General features: G+C 50.1%; 1 protein-coding gene across 1 annotated transcript in view; it reads right to left on the bottom strand.

Moving 5' to 3' along the window:
• Positions 1-24883, bottom strand: part of Ulk4 (unc-51 like kinase 4) — a 315649-nt gene that overhangs the window by 201923 nt on the left and 88843 nt on the right. The window contains exons 22-25 of the mRNA XM_075964113.1: positions 24634-24761; positions 9848-9981; positions 4957-5078; positions 4789-4845 (exon numbers count right to left, since the gene is read on the bottom strand). Coding sequence (XP_075820228.1) covers positions 4789-4845; positions 4957-5078; positions 9848-9981; positions 24634-24761 — 441 coding nt within the window. The remainder of the gene's footprint in view (positions 1-4788; positions 4846-4956; positions 5079-9847; positions 9982-24633; positions 24762-24883) is intronic.

Genomic DNA, 24883 nt, shown 5'->3' with positions numbered 1-24883 from the left:
TGGTTCTGGAGACTGCACAGGGTCATGTGTGCACACTGATGCTCTCTGGACAATGGTCCTGAAGCCTGCACAGGGTCATGTGTGCACGCTGATGCTCTCTGGACAATGGTTCTGGAGACTGCACAGGGTCGTGTGTGCACACTGATGCTCTCTGGACAATGGTTCTGGAGACTGCACAGGGTCATGTGTGCACACACTGATGCTCTCTGGACAATGGTCCTGAAGCCTGCACGGGGTCATGTGTGCACGCTGATGCTCTCTGGACAATGGTTCTGGAGACTGCACAGGGTCGTGTGTGCACACTGATGCTCTCTGGACAATGGTCCTGAAGCCTGCACAGGGTCATGTGTGCACACACTGATGCTCTCTGGACAATGGTTCTGGAGACTGCACAGGGTCATGTGTGCACACTGATGCTCTCTGGACAATGGTCCTGGAGCCTGCACAGGGTCATGTGTGCACACTGATGCTCTCTGGACAATGGTTCTGGAGACTGCACAGGGTCATGTGTGCACACTGCGCTCTCTGGACAATGGTCCTGAAGCCTGCACAGGGTCATGTGTGCACACTGATGCTCTCTGGACAATGGTCCTGAAGCCTGCACAGGGTCATGTGTGCACACTGATGCTCTCTGGACAATGGTTCTGGAGACTGCACAGGGTCATGTGTGCACACACTGATGCTCTCTGGACAATGGTCCTGAAGCCTGCACAGGGTCATGTGTGCACATTGCTGCTCTCTGGACAATGGTTCTGGAGACAGCACAGGGTCATGTGTGCACACTGATGCTCTCTGGACAATGGTCCTGAAGCCTGCACAAGGTCATGTGCTCACTGATGCTCTCTGGACAATGGTCCTGAAGCCTGCACAGGGTCATGTGTGCACACTGATGCTCTCTGGACAATGGTCCTGAAGCCTGCACAGGGTCATGTGTGCACACTGATGCTCTCTGGACAATGGTCCTGAAGCCTGCACAGGGTCATGTGTGCACACACTGATGCTCTCTGGACAATGGTTCTGGAGACTGCACAGGGTCATGTGTGCACACTGATGCTCTCTGGACAATGGTTCTGGAGACTGCACAGGGTCATGTGTGCACACTGATGCTCTCTGGACAATGGTCCTGAAGCCTGCACAGGGTCATGTGCACACTGATGCTCTCTGGACAATGGTCCTGAAGCCTGCACAGGGTCATGTGTGCACACTGATGCTCTCTGGACAATGGTCCTGAAGCCTGCACGGGGTCATGTGTGCACATTGCTGCTCTCTGGACAATGGTTCTGGAGACTGCACAGGGTCATGTGCACACTGATGCTCTCTGGACAATGGTCCTGAAGCCTGCACAGGGTCATGTGTGCACACTGATGCTCTCTGGACAATGGTTCTGGAGACTGCACAGGGTCATGTGTGCACACTGATGCTCTCTGGACAATGGTCCTGAAGCCTGCACAGGGTCATGTGTGCACATTGCTGCTCTCTGGACAATGGTTCTGGAGACTGCACAGGGTCATGTGTGCACATTGCTGCTCTCTGGACAATGGTTCTGGAGACTGCACAGGGTCATGTGTGCACTGATGCTCTCTGGACAATGGTTCTGGAGACTGCACAGGGTCATGTGTGCACACTGATGCTCTCTGGACAATGGTCCTGAAGCCTGCACAGGGTCATGTGTGCACATTGCTGCTCTCTGGACAATGGTTCTGGAGACTGCACAGGGTCATGTGTGCACATTGCTGCTCTCTGGACAATGGTTCTGGAGACTGCACAGGGTCATGTGTGCACTGATGCTCTCTGGACAATGGTTCTGGAGACTGCACAGGGTCATGTGTGCACATTGATGCTCTCTGGACAATGGTCCTGGAGCCTGCACAGGGTCATGTGTGCACACTGATGCTCTCTGGACAATGGTTCTGGAGACTGCACAGAGTCATGTGTGCACATTGCTGCTCTCTGGACAATGGTTCTGGAGACTGCACAGGGTCATGTGTGCACACACTGATGCTCTCTGGACAATGGTTCTGGAGACTGCACAGGGTCATGTGTGCACACTGCGCTCTCTGGACAATGGTCCTGAAGCCTGCACAGGGTCATGTGTGCACACTGATGCTCTCTGGACAATGGTCCTGAAGCCTGCACAGGGTCATGTGTGCACACTGATGCTCTCTGGACAATGGTTCTGGAGACTGCACAGGGTCATGTGTGCACACTGATGCTCTCTGGACAATGGTCCTGAAGCCTGCACAGGGTCATGTGTGCACACTGATGCTCTCTGGACAATGGTTCTGGAGACTGCACAGGGTCATGTGTGCACACTGATGCTCTCTGGACAATGGTCCTGAAGCCTGCACAGGGTCATGTGTGCACGCTGATGCTCTCTGGACAATGGTTCTGGAGACTGCACAGGGTCATGTGTGCACACTGATGCTCTCTGGACAATGGTCCTGAAGCCTGCACAGGGTCATGTGTGCACACTGATGCTCTCTGGACAATGGTCCTGAAGCCTGCACAGGGTCATGTGTGCACATTGCTGCTCTCTGGACAATGGTTCTGGAGACTGCACAGGGTCATGTGTGCACATTGCTGCTCTCTGGACAATGGTTCTGGAGACTGCACAGGGTCATGTGTGCACATTGCTGCTCTCTGGACAATGGTTCTGGAGACTGCACAGGGTCATGTGTGCACGCTGATGCTCTCTGGACAATGGTCCTGAAGCCTGCACAGGGTCATGTGTGCACATTGCTGCTCTCTGGACAATGGTTCTGGAGACTGCACAGGGTCATGTGTGCACGCTGATGCTCTCTGGACAATGGTTCTTGAGACTGCACAGGGTCATGTGTGCACATTGCTGCTCTCTGGACAATGGTTCTGGAGACTGCACAGGAAGGCTGGCCACCCAACAGCAGCTTTCAGGGTAGACACCAGCAAACCTGGGACAGTGCGGACTGAGACTGGAGCCACCACTCACTATCGCACACATCCTTGGGGTTTACAGCTGACTTTTCTTTATTCATGTCAATAATAGTTATCCAGATGGTGAAATAACCCTCCAACTTTGAGTCAAAATAAAATCTTCCTTAAGCTGCTTGGTCAGGGCCACAGCCCCCAGGAGAGCAAGAAACAGTGACACAGAGAGCTGCAGTGACCACAGCCCGGGACCCAGAGCATCTCCAGAGCTGCAGTGACCACAGCTTGGGACCCAGAGCATCTCCAGAGCTGCAGTGACCACAGCCTGGGACCCAGAGCATCTCCAGAGCTGCAGTGACCACAGCCCAGGACCCAGAGCATCTCCAGAGCTGCAGTGACCACAGCTTGGGACCCAGAGCATCTCCAGAGCTGCAGTGACCACAGCTTGGGACCCAGAGCATCTCCAGAGCTGCAGTGACCACAGCCTGGGACCCAGAGCATCTCCAGAGCTGCAGTGACCACAGCCCAGGACCCAGAGCATCTCCAGATGACCGCAGAGAGCATGGACAGCGAAATAGAGGCTCAACAGTGGAGCAGAGAACGCCACAGACCCCAGGGCCAGGCCAGCAGCTGAAGAGTAATGACAGAAAACAGCCCTGTCAGGGTTGCAGAGATGGTGCAGTGGGTAAAGGGCTTGCCGCCAGACCAACGGCAAGCGTGCCCACCTCAGTACTTATAGACCTCCTCTACAGTCAGAACAGAGTCAGAAAAACTCCTCACAAGAACATCCGTAGGTTACAAGAGCTTTTGGCGGTTTGTTTTAAAGCATGGCAGGTACCATCCCCACAACGCAAATCAAGCACTATCAACAAGTCAGCATTCACACATCAGAAAGCTGGGCACAGGCGGGGTGGGGCATGTCTGCCAATCTCTGCACTTTTACAGTCCAGCAAGGTCAGGACTGGAAAACCCAGCATGCACAGACAAGTCCCTGCCCTGGGCTCATCAACCAAAGACCTTGGGAAAGAACACGGGAAATAGTGCACAGTAGGTCAACAGCCATCAAAACAGCACACAGTAGATCAGCATCCATCAAAAACAGCACACAGTAGGTCAACAGCCATCAAAACAGCACACAGTAGGTCCACATCAAAGCAGCACGCAGTAGGTCAACAACCATTAAAACAGCACACGGTATGTCAGCACCCATTGAAACAGCGTGCAGTAGGTTGGCAGCCATCAAAGCAGCGCACAGTAGGTCGACAGCCATCAGGGGTCCCACCCACTGCTTCTGTTCCAGCCCAGAATACAACATTTGCCATTCTGTTTGTTTAAACTCCCTCCTGAGAACTAAAGACAGAGAAATGGAAAAGCTTTTTTCATAATAAACCAGGCAGGTTGTTTCCCACAAACACCTGTATGGAGGCAACCCTAGCGAAGACCAAAAAAGAGCAGACTGTTCCTGAGGAGAGAGGAGGCCCTTCCCCAGGAGGGCCTCCAGCCTTGTCTCTGAGCCCATGTGGCGCTCCCTTCCTGAAAGGGGCACAAACATTTAATTCCTGAACGTCCAGAGAGAGCCGAAGTTAGCACCACAGCGTTCTCAGCCCCTACCATCACCCATGTCCTTTCAAATCCTTAACTTGATGTCTATCGCGTGCCTTTCTTTACCCTATTAGGGGCTGTCTCTGAACAAAATACATTCTCAGGAGAGAATGTATTTTCCCCAAATGTCAAATTTTATTACAGTCAACAGATAAAAATATAAAAAGGTCACTTCCCTACAAACAAATGCCATTTAGACTTTTAATTCCTGCCTTCTCACAGCCCACCCACAGCCAGCAGTCAAAGCAGCACCGCTAGCCTGATAGGAGTCCCACTACTCACAAGAATCGTCCCATAGCTGAAGAGAAATTCTTCTGTCACGACCTGAGGCCGGAACACCTGTGGGGCGAGAGGTCCCTGGATGAGATCCTGACAGCCACAAGCAAAGATGGACAGTCAGAAGAGTCGTCTCAGGAGAGATGGCGCCCTCCGGGGGATGGGGTGGGGTACCTGAGACATGACCAGATGGAGCACCACGGGCATCATGGGAAGACACATCTTCAGCTGCTTCCCCTGGACCGTTGATGGGTGCTTTCGGCCAGACACATTGACCAGAGCATTGATAATGTCGCCTGTGGAGCACATCAGGGAAGGCAAGAAGGTGAGAAAGCACAGAGGGGCAGAGGCAAATGATCCTCCTGCCTCCACCACCCAGGGGTTTTAGGGTGTGTGGCACCGTATCTGATTCTATGAGGGGCTGGGAATCACACCCAGGGCTTTTCGTGCATCCTAGGCAAGAACTCTACCAGCTGGGCCACATCCCCAGCAAGTCACACACTGTTAATATAACACACTTGTAGCCTCTGGGGACAGAGTGTAACAATCTGCATAGCCACTATCAATTGACCTCTAACTTAGAAATTAAAGAGAGTTTATAGTTATGATATAGTAATGTTCTTAGGAATTTATCTGTATTGTTCAAATTGGCCATTACTGCATATTTCTTTAGAAAACTAATTTAAAAGTATAAGTAAACAGATTATAAAATACAACTTGAAAAAAGAAAGCAGAAAGAAAAACAAATAGGATGGGAAAAAGAGGAAGCAGTATTTTTTTTTTTTTCAAGACTGGGTTTCTCAGTAGCCTTAGCTGTCCTGGAATTTTCTCTATAGACCAGGTTGGCCTTGAACGCACAGAAATCTGCCTGCCCTTGACTTCCAAGGGCTGGGATTAAGGGCGTGCACCACGACTGCCAAGGATGGAGAAAAGAGGTCAATGTCCAAAACGTGTGTGAGTGTGTGTGTGTTAAGGTTTCTGTTGCTGTAAAGAGACACCACGACCACAGCAATTCTTGTCTTATAAAAAAAAAAACATTTAATTGGGCTGGCTTACATTTTCAGAGGTCCAGTCCATTATCAGCATGGTGCAGCACGGTGGGGTGCAGGCACACATGGTGCAGGAGCGGGTGCTAAGAGTCCTTACATCTTGACTCACAGGCAACAGGAAGTGGTCTGTGACACTGGGCAGGATCTTGAGCATATAGGAGACCTCAAAGGTGCCTCCTCCACAGGACACAGTTTCTCCAACAAGGCCACTTCCTTTGGGAGCCATTTTCTTTCAAACCACCAGTGTGTGTGTGTGTGTGTGTGTGTGTGTGTGTGTGTGTGTATGTGTGTGTATGCACACATGAGTGAAGGTACCCAGAAGAGGGCATCAGATCCCCTGAAATTACAGTACAAACAAGTGTGAGCCACCATGTGGGTGCTGGGAATTGAACCTGGGTCCTCTGGAAAAGCAGTCAGTGCTGTTAACTGCTAAGCCACCGTGCCGGGATCCATTTCCAGCATCACTGGTGGAGAAGGTGTCCTAACTGATCAGGAAGAAAGAGTTACTGGCAGTAGGATGACATCACCATTGCTTTCACATCCATAGCTCCGCATCTTCACTAAGATGGCTTGAATCAAATTTAATGAGCTAAACACTTTTGGGCTAGAGCTACACCTTCTGGGAACGCATGGAAAAGGAGCCAGAGCGGCACTGAGTCCTGCTCATGTGACTTTTATTCCCAAAAACAACAAGAAGGCATTTCCTTAGTGCAATTAGCATTCTCTGCAGGTCATCCCCAAACGTTCTCATATTAAAGAGATTTCTCCAAACGACTAATACCATCAAGATCTGTGACTCCAAACTCTAAACCTATATACGTTTCTGCGTGTGGCGCTGTACATCTGAATCTTAGCCTTGGAGGATGAAGGAAGGAAGATCAGGAGTTCAAAACCAGCCTCTGCTACATAGTGCATTCAATTCCAACCCAAACTTTATCTCAACAAAATGAAACAAAATACAAACAATAATAAAAAGGCACCGACAGGTGTGGTGGTACACACCTTTAATCCCAGCACCCAAGAGGGGAGGCAGGCTACGTCTCAAACAACCATAACCATGACAAAACCAACCAATGAAACAAAATGAAATATACATTTTAAAAGTTCTTTTAATAAATGAATATATTTATGGCTCTAATTTCACGGAAAATTATTTAAGATATGGGCAGGTTTCTCATATTTTCAGGATGAACCACAACCTGATTTCCATTTTTTTTTCTTAAACTGTCATTTGGTGGTTTGAATAAAATGGCCCCATAAACTCATAGGCAGAAACACTATCAGGAGGTATGACCTCTGTTGGGTGAAGGGTGTCACTGGGGGCCAGCTTTGAGATCTCAGATGCTCCAGCCAGGCGCACTGTGGCGCTCTCTTCCTGCTGTCTGCTACCTCTCCAGCACCATGTTGGCCTGCACCCCGATATATTCCCTGTCATAGTAAATATGGAGCTAATTAAATGCTTTCTGTATAGGGGTTGCTGTGTTCATGGCATTGCCTCATAATCATAGAAATCATGACAGCCATCTACCTCATAGAAACCCTAAGACAGCCATCTACCTCACAGAAACCCTAAGACAGCCATCTACCTCACAGAAACCCTAAGACAGCCATCTACCTCACAGAAACCCTAAGACAGCCATCTACCTCATAGAAACCCTAAGACAGCCATCTACCTCATAGAAACCCTAAGACAGCCATCTACCTCACAGAAACCCTAAGACAGCCATCTACCTCACAGAAACCCCAAGACAGCCATCTACCTCATAGAAACCCTAAGACAGCCATCTACCTCACAGAAACCCTAAGACAGCCATCTACCTCACAGAAACCCTAAGACAGCCATCTACCTCACAGAAACCCTAAGACAGCCATCTACCTCATAGAAACCATGACTAAGACAGCCATCTACCTCATAGAAACCATGACTAAGACAGCCATCTACCTCACAGAAACCCTAAGACAGCCATCTACCTCATAAAAACCATGACTAAGACAGCCATCTACCTCATAGAAACCATGACTAAGACAGCCATCTACCTCATAGAAACCCTAAGACAGCCATCTCCCTCACAGAAACCCTAAGACAGCCATCTACCTCACAGAAACCATGACTAAGACAGCCATCTACTTCATAGAAACCATGACTAAGACAGCCATCTACCTCATAGAAATCCTAAGACAGCCATCTACCTCACAGAAACCCTAAAACAGCCATCTACCTCACAGAAACCCTAAGACAGCCATCTACCTCATAGAAACCCTAAGACAGCCATCTACCTCATAGAAACTCTAAGACAGCCATCTACCTCACAGAAACCCTAAGACAGCCATCTACCTCATAGAAACCATGACTAAGACAGCCATCTACCTCATAGAAACCATGACTAAGACAGCCATCTACCTCATAGAAACCCTAAGACAGCCATCTACCTCACAGAAACCCTAAGACAGCCATCTACCTCACAGAAACCCTAAGACAGCCATCTACCTCACAGAAACCCTAAGACAGCCATCTACCTCATAGAAACCCTAAGACAGCCATCTACCTCACAGAAACCCTAAGACAGCCATCTACCTCATAGAAACCCTAAGACAGCCATCTACCTCATAGAAACCCTAAGACAGCCATCTACCTCACAGAAACCCTAAGACAGCCATCTACCTCACAGAAACCCTAAGACAGCCATCTACCTCATAGAAACCCTAAGACAGCCATCTACCTCACAGAAACCCTAAGACAGCCATCTACCTCACAGAAACCCTAAGACAGCCATCTACCTCACAGAAACCCTAAGACAGCCATCTACCTCATAGAAACCATGACTAAGACAGCCATCTACCTCATAGAAACCATGACTAAGACAGCCATCTACCTCACAGAAACCCTAAGACAGCCATCTACCTCATAAAAACCATGACTAAGACAGCCATCTACCTCATAGAAACCATGACTAAGACAGCCATCTACCTCATAGAAACCCTAAGACAGCCATCTCCCTCACAGAAACCCTAAGACAGCCATCTACCTCACAGAAACCATGACTAAGACAGCCATCTACTTCATAGAAACCATGACTAAGACAGCCATCTACCTCATAGAAATCCTAAGACAGCCATCTACCTCACAGAAACCCTAAAACAGCCATCTACCTCACAGAAACCCTAAGACAGCCATCTACCTCATAGAAACCCTAAGACAGCCATCTACCTCACAGAAACCCTAAGACAGCCATCTACCTCATAGAAACCATGACTAAGACAGCCATCTACCTCATAGAAACCATGACTAAGACAGCCATCTACCTCACAGAAACCCTAAGACAGCCATCTACCTCACAGAAACCCTAAGACAGCCATCTACCTTACAGAAACCCTAAGACAGCCATCTACCTCAGGTAACACTTAAATGTAACATCTCAATTCTGTGACCAATACAAAATAACTATAGACCAGACAAGGCCAATGAAGTCTTAAAGCCACACACATTGCAGAGAAATGTCTCCCCACTGCAACATAGACATCAAGACTCAGAGACTGTGATGGCATGCACAGGACTTGTACAAGTCCCAGCCAGACAAAAGTCCAGCACAGGGGACGATAAAACTCATGTGCAGCCACCACTGGACAGTTGCTGGGAGCCAGAAGGTCAGTTCACAATTTGTTTTGTTTTATTTTATTGATATACCATAGTAGTCAGATCACACTGCAGAGCAGACCCAACCCAAGACTAGCTGGGCAGTGCAAACTGTGGAAGAAACCAAAGAGGAGGAAAGGAAGACTGAAAAGAAGATGAAGATCTCATCACTATTGGGTGGGAAGGGATGAGAAGACTGAGAGAGTGGGAAGGGGAGGAGCTAAGGGGGCGAATACGTTTACAAACCATATAAAATCCCAAGAAATTAATTTTTAAGGTAAGTTTTGAAATAGAAGAGAAGCAAGAATGAAGAAAGGCGTGCCAGAAGCCACGCGCAGAAAAGTAAACAGCTATGGGCCCGGAGCAGGTGGCTGTCCTTTACCTAGGATCCGTGGCGGCTCCTGTACCATGTGCTGGATGAGGAGATCCAGGCACCTGGCCAGGTACTCACTCCCACCCTGCAGCTCCTTGCCCGGGGAGGTCTTTCTGCTGTCTCTCTCGATGTACATCACCAGCCTGCAAAGAGCACCGGGCAAAGATTATTGTTCATGATAAGACAGATACAGTGTCTGTCTTAAATGCCACTGAGGCGGCTGTTTCCAGAGGTGCAGCCCTAGCCGTGCTGACCGTCACCGCACTGCACAGCCAGGCACAGTCAGCTGCGCTTTACAAGCCCAGACATTGATGCAGAAGCCAGGCTCCACTAAAGGTCTCTGCCCTGGTTGTAAACAACACCCCGATTTTGTTTGTCTTTGCCCAACAGAAAGATACATTCTCCACTGATAGACGGCAACCAACCAAGACATTTGCACACAAGGGGCTCTCGATGTCCCAGGATCAATGGAGAACCTTGGGTACCAGCCCTTTTGTTGGTCATTAATATTAAACTTGGTTGGAAGTCCTGGCCATTCAAATGAACTCTAGTTCTTTTGGGGAACTATAGACACAGAAAGAAACGTGGACAGCAACAGTTACATTAGCACACCTTTCTGTTAATTAGTTTAAGATGTCTGCTGTGCATGCGTGTACATGCATGAGTGCGCGCACGTGAGAGAGATGCGCTATGAGCTGTCCTGATCACTCATGAAGTCAGCATCTTCTCATGTGTGAACTGAACATCTAGGGATGACACGTGTGTGAAGAGACACATGTGAAGGGTTCATTAAGTCTTGGTTTTCTCCTGGATTCTCTTGTCCATTAGGTTAGAAACTCGGTGGGGGATTATTTGTGTAATAAGTGCCTTCCCCTGGTCTATGGCTTGATTTGGATTCTTTTGTTTGTTTTTAAATTTGTGACTCTAACGGAAGTCCCTAACTTTACATTAATATCATTGTTTCCTTTATGATGGAGCCTGTGCAGACTGTCAGAACCGTGAACTGAGCCCACGGTTGCCAAGTCTGTTTTGCTGTCACGTTTTCACAGGCAAATGTACCACACACCTACCTGGTGTAACTTAAGGAAAGGTTTATCATCCACTGACATTTACATATGGCGATGCCAACTGTAGTTGCCTGAGGATCAGAAAAGTAAAACGGCCACCCTGGTCAGCCTTATAGACCAGGCAGTGGTGACACACACCTTTAATCCCAGTAGCCACACTAGTTGCCAATAGAAACCAGGCGATAGTGGTGCATGCCTTTAATCCCAGCCCTAGAGAGGATTATAAAACAGGAAGAAGACAGTCCTTAGACACAGTGATTCCTGGAGGCAGGATAGCCATTTCAGACTGAGTTCAAGGTAAGAGCCAGTGGCTGGCTGCTTTGCTTTTCTGACCCTCGGGTAAGTTTTATTTATTAAAATACAAGTGAAATTCCACTACTTCAACCTCTTCCCGAGCCCCCACCCCAGACTCCTCAGGGTTCATATTTTCTATCCGACTCCAAATACCAATCCCAGAGGACTCCAGTCTCCATGCACGGAGTGTGGTCTCTGCACACTCACTGTAGAGTGCACTGAGTGTGGTCTCTGCACATGCATTGTAGAGTGCACAATGTACTGAGTGTGGTCTCTGCACATACACTGTAGAGTGCATGAGTGTGGTCTCTGCACACACATTGTAGAGTGCACAATGTACTGAGTGTGGTCTCTGCACATACACTGTAGAGTGCATGATGTACTAAGTGTGGTCTCTGCACACACACTGTAGAGTGCACTGTGCAGCCTACAGTTGGACTTCTCCAGACAACGCTGACGTTCGCCTCTGGAGTGAATGTAAAGACACCTGGGCCACTTTTACCCAGACTGGAATAAAGACTGGAAGAATTGCCAGGGTGAATTTTTCTCCCTGCCCTGGGAAATCCCCCAAATCTATAGCTCTCCCAGACGTAAGCAGAATGCAAAGGGGGTTCTTAAGTTTCAGGAGTCAGAGAATTAAAAGAAAACTGTCCCCCAAGTCCACAGCATATACAAAAGTACATTCCTACTTGTCTTTAAAGATTCAAATTTTCTCTAAAATCTAAATTACTTAGCACAGAATGCAATGGTGTGTTATTTAATTGCCAAAATCTAAAACATCTTTCCTTAAGTTGAGGTTTAGCTGCCCTTTGGAACCCTACCGCAGAGTGAGCCCATAAGAAGACAGCCATCTGCTTGCTCAGAACCAGTGTGGCCCAGCACCAGCGAGCCCTGGGTGAGGCCAACAATCGCTGTCACCAGGTGCTCACAGGCACCGACAAGGGAACACCCACCCCGCACTCTACAAACTCACTTTGGATAAGAAGGATAAAATGTGGAGACCTTCGCTTGAGGAGACCATGAACATTTTAGACTGTTCTCCAACATGGCAAATTGTATTTCTTAGCATTCTACAGAGACCAAGTTAAAAAGACTGACACTCAGTAAAAATCCAAATAAACTGCCAAAGGACAAGACCCCATTCTTCCCTCCAACTCCCTCCATGGGGCAGCCTCTTCCTGTAGCGTTCCCATCCCCTATCCTTCCAGACTTCAGTTACCTTATCCCCGCCCCCCCAGCACCCCTCCTCACCCTTCCCTCTGTGTTCTCTGTCCTGACACTCACCCCTGTCCCAGGGCTGAGCTCGCCAAGTCCTGGTCTCTGGTGCTCGTGGAGCTGAGCACAAGGCTGGTGTCAGTGATGCTGAAGCCCGTGTGGGGGCTCACGCCTGTGACCATGTGGGGGCTCACGCCCATAACCAAATACTTGGGAGGACAAGTAGAAGGGGCAGGTGTTCAAGGCCATCCTCCACTCATAGTGAGTTTGGGGCTAACCTGGACTATCTGAGACCCTGTCTCAAACAGGAAAAAAGCCTAATAAAATGCATACTGATAGTGTCTCCTACATGCTTGCTCGGTATTTTTTATTTTGGAAAATTTTTATTGAGAGTTTGATTGGATGTAGAATGACCTGAGAGACAGACGTCTATGCCTGTCTGTGAGGATGCAGAGAGGGTACAAAAAGGGAGAAGGCAAAAGCTGGGGTTCTGAGTGGAATGAAAAAGGAAAAGAGGAGGAGTCAGATGTGCATGGCAGATGTGCGCTGGCAGATGTGCATGGCAGATGTGCATGGCAGATGTGCATGGCAGATGTGCACCGGCAGATGTGCATGGCAGATGTGCACCGGCAGATGTGCATGGCAGATGTGCGCCGGCAGATGTGCGCCGGCAGATGTGCGCCGGCAGATGTGCATGGCAGATGTGCGCCGGAAGATGTGCACCGGCAGATGTGCATGGCAGATGTGCACCGGCAGATGTGCGCCGGCAGATGTGCATGGCAGATGTGCACCGGCAGATGTGCATGGCAGATGTGCACCGGCAGATGTGCGCCGGCAGATGTGCATGGCAGATGTGCACCGGCAGATGTGCATGGCAGATTGCGCCGGCAGATGTGCACCAGCAGATGTGCGCCGGCAGATGTGCATGGCAGATGTGCACCGGCAGATGTGCGCCGGCAGATGTGCATGGCAGATGTGCACCGGCAGATGTGCATGGCAGATGTGCACCGGCAGATGTGCGCCGGCAGATGTGCATGGCAGATGTGCATGGCAGATGTGCGCCGGCAGATGTGCGCCGGCAGATGTGCATGGCAGATGTGCATGGCAGATGTGCGCCGGAAGATGTGCACCGGCATATGTGCATGGCAGATGTGCACCGGCAGATGTGCATGGCAGATGTGCACCGGCAGATGTGCGCCGGCAGATGTGCATGGCAGATGTGCATGGCAGATGTGCGCCGGCAGATGTGCGCCGGCAGATGTGCATGGCATATGTGCATGGCAGATGTGCGCCGGCAGATGTGCGCCTGCAGATGTGCATGGCAGATGTGCGCCTGCAGATGTGCATGGCAGATGTGCGCCTGCAGATGTGCATGGCAGATGTGCACCGGCAGATGTGCGTTGCAGATGTGCACCGGCAGATGTGCACCGGCAGATGTGCACCGGCAGATGTGCGCCGGCAGATGTGCGCCGGCAGATGTGCATGGCAGATGTGCATGGCAGATGTGCACCGGCAGATGTGCACCGGCAGATGTGCACCGGCAGATGTGCGCCGGCAGATGTGCATGGCAGATGTGCGCCGGCAGATGTGCACCGGCAGATGTGCATGGCAGATGTGCGCCGGCAGATGTGCGCCGGCAGATGTGCATGGCAGATGTGCATGGCAGATGTGCACCGACCCTCCCTACTCTCTGCTTCCTGAGCAGCTAAGGTGTGACGTGGCCCAGGTCCACACTCCTGCCATCCGTGCCCCCCCATGATGGACTGTAGTACTTGTTTCTCCCCATTCAGGAATAATTTGCTTTAATATTTATATTAAATGAATATTAGTTTATTATTAATAATTAATATTAAAGGATGTACCTTCCCTCTCTCCCCCGCCCCTCCCAGGATCCTTGGCAAACTCCTTCCTCAATTCAACACCTTCATTTCCCATCAAAGTTTTGAGTCAGCTATGGCATCCAGGTGATGAATGGGCTTTTGGCCTAAATCCAAATGACAGCAACCCCAGCATATCTACGAGCCTACTCTGGTTGCTCCTTTTCTTCCTAAATCTGTAACTGGAAGAGTCGTACTTAGCAACTGTCAGAACCCATATGCTGACTTACATGAAATGTAAGAATTAGCAAGGAAAAATGGGAGCCTAGAAGGTTCCCTGGGGCCTCCGGCTGCAGCACGGCTCCTGAGCACCTGCAGTAAAGGGGCCCAGGAATGCGACAGCACAGTGGGCTGCAGCAGGGATCTTTGGGCTTTTAGAGCAAAGCCATGCTCTCACTGGCAAATCAGGAGCTTCTCGCAGACACGGAACATCAGTGCTGGCACCAATGCATCATGCAATCCAAACTGCCTGTTGTTATCTAGCAGGCTGGGCACACAGCAGTAAACCGTCATCAACAGGGCAGAGATGAGCCTGGGTAAGTCCAGAACACCCACCCTGTGTGGAGGAGAGTCAGAACTTCCACTCTGTGCAAGGCTGATCCTAACCCTGAGTGGGGAACACCCGCCCTACATGGAGGAGGGTCAGACCCTGAGTGGGGATCACAGCAGTCGACTAGCAGAGAAGAGCAGGCTCTGTGGGTGGAATGAGATGTGACCCTTGGAGGACACCATCCAGAGAGTGGAACTTCGAACCACAGCTGGCTGCATCCTGCCTTTCGGTTTAGCATGGCTAAAGTATAGGTCTGTGTTCCCCGGGAGCACTAGGCAAGAGTTCAGTAGACAGAAATTCAGGGCTTAAGACTGGTGACAGAAAGCTCCAGGGAAGAGAACCAGAGAGACGGCTCAGTGGGCAAAGCACATGCTGTGGAAGCAGGAAGACCATACTCGTATTCCACAGACAGGCCGAGTGGGCACAGTGACCTGCCTCAGAAGGCCAAGACGGGAGCCCCAGAGCGAGTTTATCCCAAAGACTGGCCAGACCAAATGAGCTCTGGGTTTCATTGAGACAGCCTAACTCAAAGAATAAGGTGGAAGAGAGACTGAGATAATTCCCAACATCAGCCTTGGGCCTACACACACACACACACACACATTGCAGAGCACCCAAACATACACACACGTGCACACACACATGCACATGCATACACACATAACACACACATACACTCATTGCATTGCACACACACAGACACATGCACATACATACAAGTACACAGCCATGCACACCTACCCACATCTACCTGTACTCAAATGCAACGTGCATACATGGGTGATGGTGTAAATGAGACATGTCCGTGCAGGCTGGTGTGTTTGGCTTCTCTGTCTTCACTGAGGGGCGCTGTTCAGGGAAATTACTGAATGCTTAGGACATGAAGGCTGGCTGGAGGAGGGTTTACCACTAGGGCGGCTTTGAGAGTGCATAGCTTTACCCCGCTCTCCCTTCCTTCCGTTTGTTTCTGCACATGTGGAAGATGCAGCCTCTCGGCTTCCTGCTCCAGCCACCTGCCGCCACGCCTCCCCAACGTTACAGACTTCCCTTCTGAACCGAAAGCCAAAACACACTCTCCACACTTTGTTCTATCACGGCAACGGAAATTACTGACATAATAGGAAAAAGTGAGATAGCATGTCATTGTTTCCACAGGATGAGCACGCTCACTGACAGAATCCAATCTAGAGGATGCTGTCAGCAATCATGCAGATAAAATGACACACTCTGCAAATGTCACCAGAGTCCTTTAGATGCCTCTGAGCTTCCACCGGGAAAAATGGCGGCTACTCAGGACCAGCAAAAGGAGAGCGAGTGAAGGATTCACAGGGATTTGGTCTGTAGAGCTGAGGCTCACGAGAGAAGCACCTGATGTGAGGTGTCTCTGCATGCTGTGAACATGTTTTACTACCACTGGTTAATAAAGAAGCTGATTTGGTCAATGGCCAAGCAGAATAGAGCCAGGTGGGAAATCCAAACAGAGATACAGGGAGAAAAAGGGCAGAGTCAGGGAGATGCCAGCAGCCACTAGAGAAGCAAGATGTGAGGTAACAAGATATAAACCTTATGGTAAATATAAACTAATAGAAATGGGTTAATTTAGGTTGTAAGAACTAGTTAATAATAAGCCTAAGCTTGTTATCACCCAAACAGTTTGTAATTAATATTAAGCCTCAGAGTGGTTATTCGGGAACTGGTGGGCGGGAGAGAAACAAGCGCACACCTGTACTGGAAATACCCAGTCAGGTTCCAAAGACGCGTGCCAAACTGCCCATTCAAAGGTAGCCTCAGAGGAGCAGCATGTCCTCCGCCAGCCTCAACAGGGTAACAAATGCTCCTTATAGCCTCAGCAGGGTAACAAGAGCCCCCGCCCCGTAGCCTCAGCAGGGTAACAAGTGCCCCCCATCGCCTCAGCAGGGTAACAAGAGCCCCCGCCCTGTAGCCTCAGCAGGGTAACAAATGCTCCTTATAGCCTCAGCAGGGTAACAAATGCTCCTTATAGCCTCAGCAGGGTAACAAATGCTCCTTATAGCCTCAGCAGGGTAACAAGAGCCCCCGCCCCGTAGCCTCAGCAGGGTAACAAGTGCCCCCTGTAGCCTCAGCAGGGTAACAAGTGCCCCCGAAGCCTCAACACGGGTAACAAAAGCCCCCCGTAGCCTCAGCAGGGAAACAAGTGTCCTCCTTAGCCTCAGCAGGGTAACAAGAGCCCCCGCCCCGTAGCCTCAGCAGGGTAACAAGAGCCCCCGCCCCGTAGCCTCAGCAGGGGTAACAAGTGCCCCCCCATCGCCTCAGCAGGGTAACAAGAGCCCCCGCCCCGTAGCCTCAGCAGGGTAACAAGTGCCACCCCCCCCCCCCCCCCGTAGCCTCAGCAGGGTAACAAGAGCCCCCTGTAGCCTCAACACGGGTAACAAAAGCCCCACGTAGCCTCAGTAGGGAAACAAGTGCAGGGTAACAAGTGCCCCCCATAACCTCAGCAGGGTAACAAGTGCCCCCCATCGCCTCAGCAGGGTAACAAGTGCCCCCCCGTAACCTCAGCAGGGTAACAAGTGCCCCCCATAACCTCAACAGGTAACAAGTGCCCCCCATAACCTCAACAGGGTAACAAGTGCCCCCCATAACCTCAACAGGGTAACAAGTGCCCCCCCGTAACCTCAGCAGGGTAACAAGTGCCCCCCATAACCTCAACAGGTAACAAGTGCCCCCCCGTAACCTCAACAGGGTAACAAGTGCCCCCCATAACCTCAACAGGTAACAAGTGCCCCCCCGTAACCTCAACAGGGTAACAAGTGCCCCCCATAACCTCAACAGGTAACAAGTGCCCCCCCGTAACCTCAACAGGTAACAAGTGCCCCCCATCGCCTCAGGAGGGTAACAAGTGCCCCCCATAACCTCAACAGGGTAACAAGTGTTCCTGTAGCCTCAGCAAGGTGACAAGTGCCCCCATCTGCATTTCAGATGATAATGGCGACAGGGCTTTTACCACTTAGTGTTGTCTTTATCTGCATCTTCGATTATTGTCTTGAGTTTTTCATCATTATTGTGCATAGACACACAAGCCATGGCACACACGTGGAGACAGGGACAACCTCAGGAGCTATTCTCTCCATACATGTTTGCAAGCGTTCCAGATTCATATAGCAAGCATCGCACACCGAATCTCTCTGACCACTTCATCAATTACTAATGATGCAAATACCCATCCCTGTCATTAGAAATCGCTTCAAAGCAGAGAGATTTTTTTGTTTTTTGGTTTTTTTTTGTTTTTTTGTTTTTCGAGACAGGGTTTCTCTGTGGTTTTGGAGCCTGTCCTGGAACTAGCTCTGTAGACCAGGCTGGTCTCGAACTCACAGAGATCTGCCTGCCTCTGCCTCCCAAGTGCTGGGATTAAAGGCGTGTGCCACCACCGCCCGGCAGCAGAGAGATTATTATGTATGATACAAAATCTTAGACATTTTGTAAGCATATAAGGTTTACCTATGATTTTATTTTACTTATTTTCTGTGCATAGGTGTTGTGCCTTCATGCATGAGAACTAATTGTGCACAGCACTCACAGAAGCCTGAAGAGAACATCACAGTCCCTAGAGCTGGAGTTACAGGTATTGTGAGCCACCATGTGGGTGCTGGGACCTGAACCCGGGTCCTCTGCAGAGTGCCCAGTGCTTTTGGGTGCTGGGAACCAAACCTGGGTCCTCTGCAGAATGTCCAGTGCTTGTAGGAGCTGGAACCGGACCCGTGTCTTGTGCAGAAGCACCCAGTACTTGTGGGAGCTGGGACCCGAACCCGGGTCCTCTGCAGGAGCACCCAGTACTTGTGGGAGCTGAGACCTGAACCTGAGTCCTCTGTAGGAGCACCCAGAGCTTGTGGGAGCTGGGACCCAAACCCGTGTCCTCTGCAAGAGCACCCAGTGTGTTACCGATGAGTTTTAGGGATAGTTTCCAGGTTATGCAGAACCAACTGAGCATTTGCTCCTGGATTTTTTTTTTTCAACCCTGGATTTAAACATACTTTCTTCCAGCTGTTTACGGCTTCTTTGGGGCAGATAATTCTTTAATCCATCTGGAATTAACTTTTGTATAAGCAAAGAAAATAAATTTTCCCACAGTTAACCAATTATCCAGAGTAAATATTTCCTTAAGAAAACCTTTCTTTTAAGATCAAAGCAGGTGTTTTTTTTTTATTTCACTGATTTCCATATTAACAGAGATGTCAAGTGGGGAGGGGAGAGAAACCCTCTAGAAAGCCTGGTCCCTCGGAGGCTCTCACACCCAGCTCACAGCAGGCCTCACCATGAACTCATAGAACTAACCATCCTCTGAAGTACTAATCGCACCCATTTCCTGACTTGTCACACTCAGTCTGAGACAGAGCCCTTTGAAGAAACGGATGGACATTTGGGGGCTGTCATCTCCTCTCTATCTGGTGCTGACGGCTCAGCTCCACAGTGGATGGATGGGAGAGCTGACACCGCAGAAAAACGTGCTGAAATCTAGACCAGCAAGGGACAGCGGTGATGACAGGGAGCAGGGAAAATATCCACCGAGTACCGTGAAGGTTAAGGCAGGCTGAGGGTGGGAAGCGTCTGTCAGCGGCAGCCGGGTGGCAGGATAACACACCGCAACTCAGCTGGTACTGCAGCAGCAGGGACCAGGAAAGGGGGACCCTGCCCCCACAAACTCACCACAGCAGTTGTGTGTCTGGGCAACCCTTACACACACAACAACACAGCCCTGGGCTGCAGGGCAATGGAGGCAGACCCAGCCCTCTCCACCTCAACCCTCTCAGAGAACCATTTATGTTCCCAAGTCAAATTCCTAAGCCTAGAAAAAAAATCAGTTTTGCTGTCTTGAGGATCCCACAACACTTCTAGTTTTTTTTATCGTGTGTTTTATTTGTCCGTGTGGGGTACAGACACACACATGGTGCAGCACCTGTGTGGAGGTCAGAGGACAACTTGCAGGAATCTATTCTCCCCTTCCACCATGTGGGACTGAACTCAGGTCATCAGGCTTTGGTGGCCAGTGCCTTTGCCTGCTGAGCCCACTCAAAAACCCTCCTCTTAGTTCCTTATGTCTGCAGGACACCAGTTCCCAGCATTCTAATGTTGTTCCCCTACCCAGCTGGGATTCGTTTTTTAATTACAGGAGCGACACACCTCACCGTCTTAGAGACTTTTCTCATCTCAGCACCTGGTTGAAGGCAGAGTTCACGCGGCAGGAGCCATGGCCAGCCCTCCTCCCCTCACGGAGACAGGAAGCTGGACCAGAAGCGGGAAAAGGATGGAACTTCAGGGGCCACCCTAGGGGTTGCACCTAGCACAGCCTTCAAACTAGCCCCACCACCTGGGACCCGGTATGTAGAGCCATGAGCCAGACCAGTGAGGGAGGTCGCAGGGATTCAGTTTGGTCTCATTCTTCAGTTCCTATGTTTTGAAGGTGCTGTGGGACAATGGTCTGTACCCTCTCACTTGTATTTTAAATAAACGCTGATTGGCCAGTAGCCAGGCAGGAAGGAGAGGTGGGGCAACAAGAAATCTGGGAAGAGGGAAGTTTCAAATCTGCAGTCATCACCCAGAGAGGAAGAAAGATATAACTGCCTCACCAAAAAACGTACCAAGCCATGTGGCTAACACAGACAAGAATTATGGGCTAATATAAGTTATAAGAGTTAATAAGAAGCCTAAGCTAGCAGGGCAATCAGTTTATGATTACTGTAGACCTCTGTGTGTTTATTTGGGACTAAATGGCTGCGGGACTGGGCAGGACAGAAACCTCAATCAGCATGAAGGATTTTATGCAGATACATGAAAATAGATGTGTACAGTCACTGAGGGCTCTTCTTTACCAAACAAGTTCACAATGAACACAGAGCCGGTCTTTCCCTTCCTCCTTTATGGACACCTAACGAGCAACCCCAGGTCAATGCCTGACTGCTCCCAGGATCCCACGCCATCAGTACTGGCAGTAACAACACCCACTGGACACCCTGGGGCATGGAACCTCAACCACTCACATTCATAGTGCCCGAATATCAAATGTAAAACCCAAGTGATGGCGCATTTCCTGTCAGAGACATTTCCCGGCTCGTTCTTGAAGGCTGCAGCACTAGGATTTCAACAAGCAATCATCAGGATGATTTGTAATTCCCTCTTCTGTTGGGATGGAGCAGCCTCGCTCCTGAGTTCTCTATCACAGCCGAGAACCACTGACGTAGCAGTAATATCAAGTTTAAAAAATTGAAACAAGCCTAATTAGACTTCAAAGAGTAAACAGGAGGTAGGCTGCCTGAAAAACAGGGGTGGGGGAGACAGGGACATGAGAGGAACAGGGCAGCCATGCATTGCCTTCATTTCCTTAGCTCCTCAGTTCCCCAAGCCTCCATCCCAGAACAGTCGCAATGAGTCTCCCTGCCCCCCAGGTAAAAAGATCACTAGCAGATCACAGGGAAGCCACACAGGACCTGTCCCTCTACTGCACAGCTTTAGTGGCAATAGGAGCTGGCCTTCTACTGCAGTACCTGCTCCAGGTCCCCATCTTCCCCTGCAAGAAGGAAGCTGACAACAGCGGCCCAATTCTCCGGGACAGAAGGGAGTCATGAGTCACGGGCTGACCCTCCATTTCCCTCCCAGCAAAGCTGGACCGCTCTCGAGGCTTCCCTGCAGCAGCAACACCAGTGCCTGACTGAGAGCCACCTTCCTTTCCCAAGGCAACAGCCCAATTCCCACAGAAGAGAAGTGTCAGAGATCCAGCAACCAGCCCCCCTTCTCTGGACCCCAGAACAAGAGAGACTTGAATCTCCCGGGAAGCAAAGCATGCAGAACATCTTAACTCCACCCAGAGAAGTGAAGAGCTGGAAATCCTAACACAATCCAGCTGGACGGGAGCAGACAGCAGTGCAAGTCCCATGCTGGGAGGATCTAGCAAGTGACGGACGCCATTTTGAAAAGCTTCTATAATGGGGTGAGCACGCAAAGGTGGCTGCTGCCCACGCTTGACGACCTCATTCCATCCTCAGGACTCAGAAGGTAAAGGAGGGAACCGACACTCAGAAGGTGTCCTCCGACCTCCACATGTGTGCTTGACCCTCAAAAAATAGAGAAAAATTAAAATTCCCAAAAAGCACTGAAATTCTCTTAAATCTAATGGAAGAATTTAAACTCTTAATTTTAAAAAAAGTTCATAAAAATGAACCAAGTGAAAATTCAGAAACGTCACTAGATGGACTCAACAGTATAGAGAAGAGAAAGTCGTGCCCGGGGATTGGAGGAGAGAGCGTTTGGAATTATAAAGCCTAAAACCCAGAGGGAACAAAAGACAGAGGATCTGGTAACAACAGGACAATCAACTAACACCTTACACGCGTGTCATCAGAGTCTCCAGAGGGGAACTGAGGGCAAGAGGGCTTGAAAAGGGATTTTTAAAAGTCGTGGCTGAAAATCAAATTCACCCCAAAGATATGAATCTACAGATTCAAGAAACACTCCACAAAGATTTTATATAAAACTTCTGAACTTTGATGGGCAGAAAGTATCTTTGAACGGTAGAGAGAAAGACCACACCATGTAGAAAGGAATGTCAGCCACCAAGACTGACCTGAGACCAGGACAGCTGGCAGCCCAAGGGAGGAGGTGTGTCCAAAGAATCAATAACTCAGGTTAAGGAGGGAAATGGAAGAGGCCCCTCCCACAGCAAATGTAACCTGTCTTTGCCCTGTGTGTGTGCACACGTGTGTATATATGCCTGTGTCTATGTGTGTGTGCACACGTGTGTATATATGCCTGTGTCTATGTGTGTGCACACGTGTGTATATATGCCTGTGTCTATGTGTGTGCCTGTGTGTTTGTGTGCATGTGTCCCCATATCCATGGAGGCCGGAGATCAAACTTGGGTATTGTTCCTCTGAAACTGTCCCCCTCGGTTCTTGAGACAAGGAGCCTCTGGGGCTCCAGGGACATTCCACAGTCCTGCCTTCAGAGCGCCTGGTACCCCAATTCCAGCCCTTCCCAGACTTCTGTCTTAGGTCTGCCTCTTCCCTTGTAGACAGTGAGGCACCTTAGCTGCTTTCTCCCTGCTGGGCGAGCGAGTCATTGACCAGCTTCTCAGCATCAAAGCACAGCTTGAGGTAACAAGTCCACCTGGCCACTGTCTTCCACTCCGCCTCAGTCCCCCACGTCATTGGTCTTTCTAACACTGTCCTGGTCAAGCAAGCACCACATATAAGGCCAGCACCTGGAAGAAGCCTGCTCCAACTTCCTGAGTTAAAACTCATCTGTCCCAGGCCCCACCAGGATTCCTGGCACTTGGTGTGTGAGATTTCCAGTTCCTGCTCTGTGTCTTCTGGAGGCTGTGACCCGTTTCCCCGAGTCTTTGCTACTGTCTCACAGCCTTTCGAAACAGCATCCCTGCCGAAGCCATCTCTTTTTCAGTTTTGCTGATGTTCAAAAGCCTCTCCCAGAGTCACAGTGACAGAATTCTCTTGTCTCTTCCACTAGTTGCTTTGCTGCAAGCTGCATGGTGATCCTGTACTTTCTCCTTCAAGGCTTCCTACATGCATGGGGATGGCCTCAGCCTGCTGCTGTCCTCACTCACGGCTCAGTGAATGACCGAGTGAAACAGACAAAGGTACGGGGAGAAGCCTTTCTCCTTAAGGACGAGGTGAGGCGCTGTCCCTCACAATCTGGCTCACCAGCCATGCGGGTCCTGCCCGGGATCACACAGCATCCACACAGGAGGAGCCACACTTCGCGGTCACATGACCTCAGGGACTGGTGTCACACGGAGGCCATTTCTGCTGCTGTCTGCACTGTGCCCAGGCCACCCTGCTCACTGCATTGCTCCAGAGTGTGCAGTGGATGCTTCTTCAGGCTGCAATACGTACACTACTAGACGCTTAGGAGTGCCAGCAGAGACTGCAGCCTCACACTGCCCTGGAGGGGTCACAGAGCAGGATCCGCCCCGTGAAACTGCCACCACCTTCCCAAGGACACCAGTTGCTTAGAGTACGGACAGTCCATCTCAGGAGGAAGTGGAGGGCACGAGCCCTAACTGACCATGCCTTGGGGTTTCCAGGAGGTCTGGAATCCCACCTCTCTGGGAGGCTGAGGCATGAGGATCGCAACTTCAAGGCTAGCCTGAGCTACACAGTGGGTTCTAGGGCAGACTGGACTATACAGGGAGCTCCAGGCTCCAAATGAAAAGATATCGACTAGATTTTCAGGACTCTCTGGACCCCAGTGGAACAGCGCTGAGGAGGAATGTGGGTGAGGATGAGCCAAACACAACTAGAACTTTGGGGCACCCAGGGTGGAACAGAGGGGACGCCCCGTGTGGTAGTTCACACCTCAACCCCAGTACCGGGAAGGTGGAGGCAGGGAGTCCAAGAGTTCAAGGCTAGCCTGAACTACAAAACCAATCCCTTTCATAGATAGATAGATAGATAGATAGATAGATAGATAGATAGATAGATAGATAAATCTCAAAGTGACAGACAGACACCTAGCCCAGGGTTGTTCTGGCAATCCCACCCCCTACAATGGCACCTTCAGCTTCTCAGCCTAGAGTCTTTCAGGGAAACCTTGGTACCCTGAAGGTACAAAGCCCTTGAGACCTTACTTGTTTGTGCTCAGGATCCTGTCTGGGCTTACAAGCTAAGGATACAGAGAGACAGATCAAACTCCCGGTAAGCTTTAGAAAAGGCTTTCAATAGCAGAGACATAAAGGCCAGTAAGCCGTCTCCAGGACACTACAAGGCACTGATCAACAGCCCCGACAGACTCTCGGGCGGAGCGCCGTACCTCGCTTGGCAGCTCAGCAGCAGCATGTCCCGGTTGTAGATCAGGATGTAAAGCAGCACCAGGACGGCTTTGGCTCGGATGGCAGTGGACGGACTGTCCAGCAAACGGATGATGGTAGACACAAAGTCCTGGGGAGACATGATGGAGAGGTCAACCCAATGGTCATGGACTGCAGCGATCCAACAGGAGGCAGGCGATAAAACCTCATCAGCTGTGTTTGCGATCTCAGTTTGGTCCAAACCCATGAGTG

Source organism: Microtus pennsylvanicus, chromosome 3, assembly GCF_037038515.1.
Source record: "Microtus pennsylvanicus isolate mMicPen1 chromosome 3, mMicPen1.hap1, whole genome shotgun sequence".
NCBI classification, from domain to species: domain Eukaryota; kingdom Metazoa; phylum Chordata; class Mammalia; order Rodentia; family Cricetidae; genus Microtus; species Microtus pennsylvanicus.
Note: the sequence above shows the minus strand (reverse complement) of the source record. Positions and strands in the feature narration are given on the sequence as shown.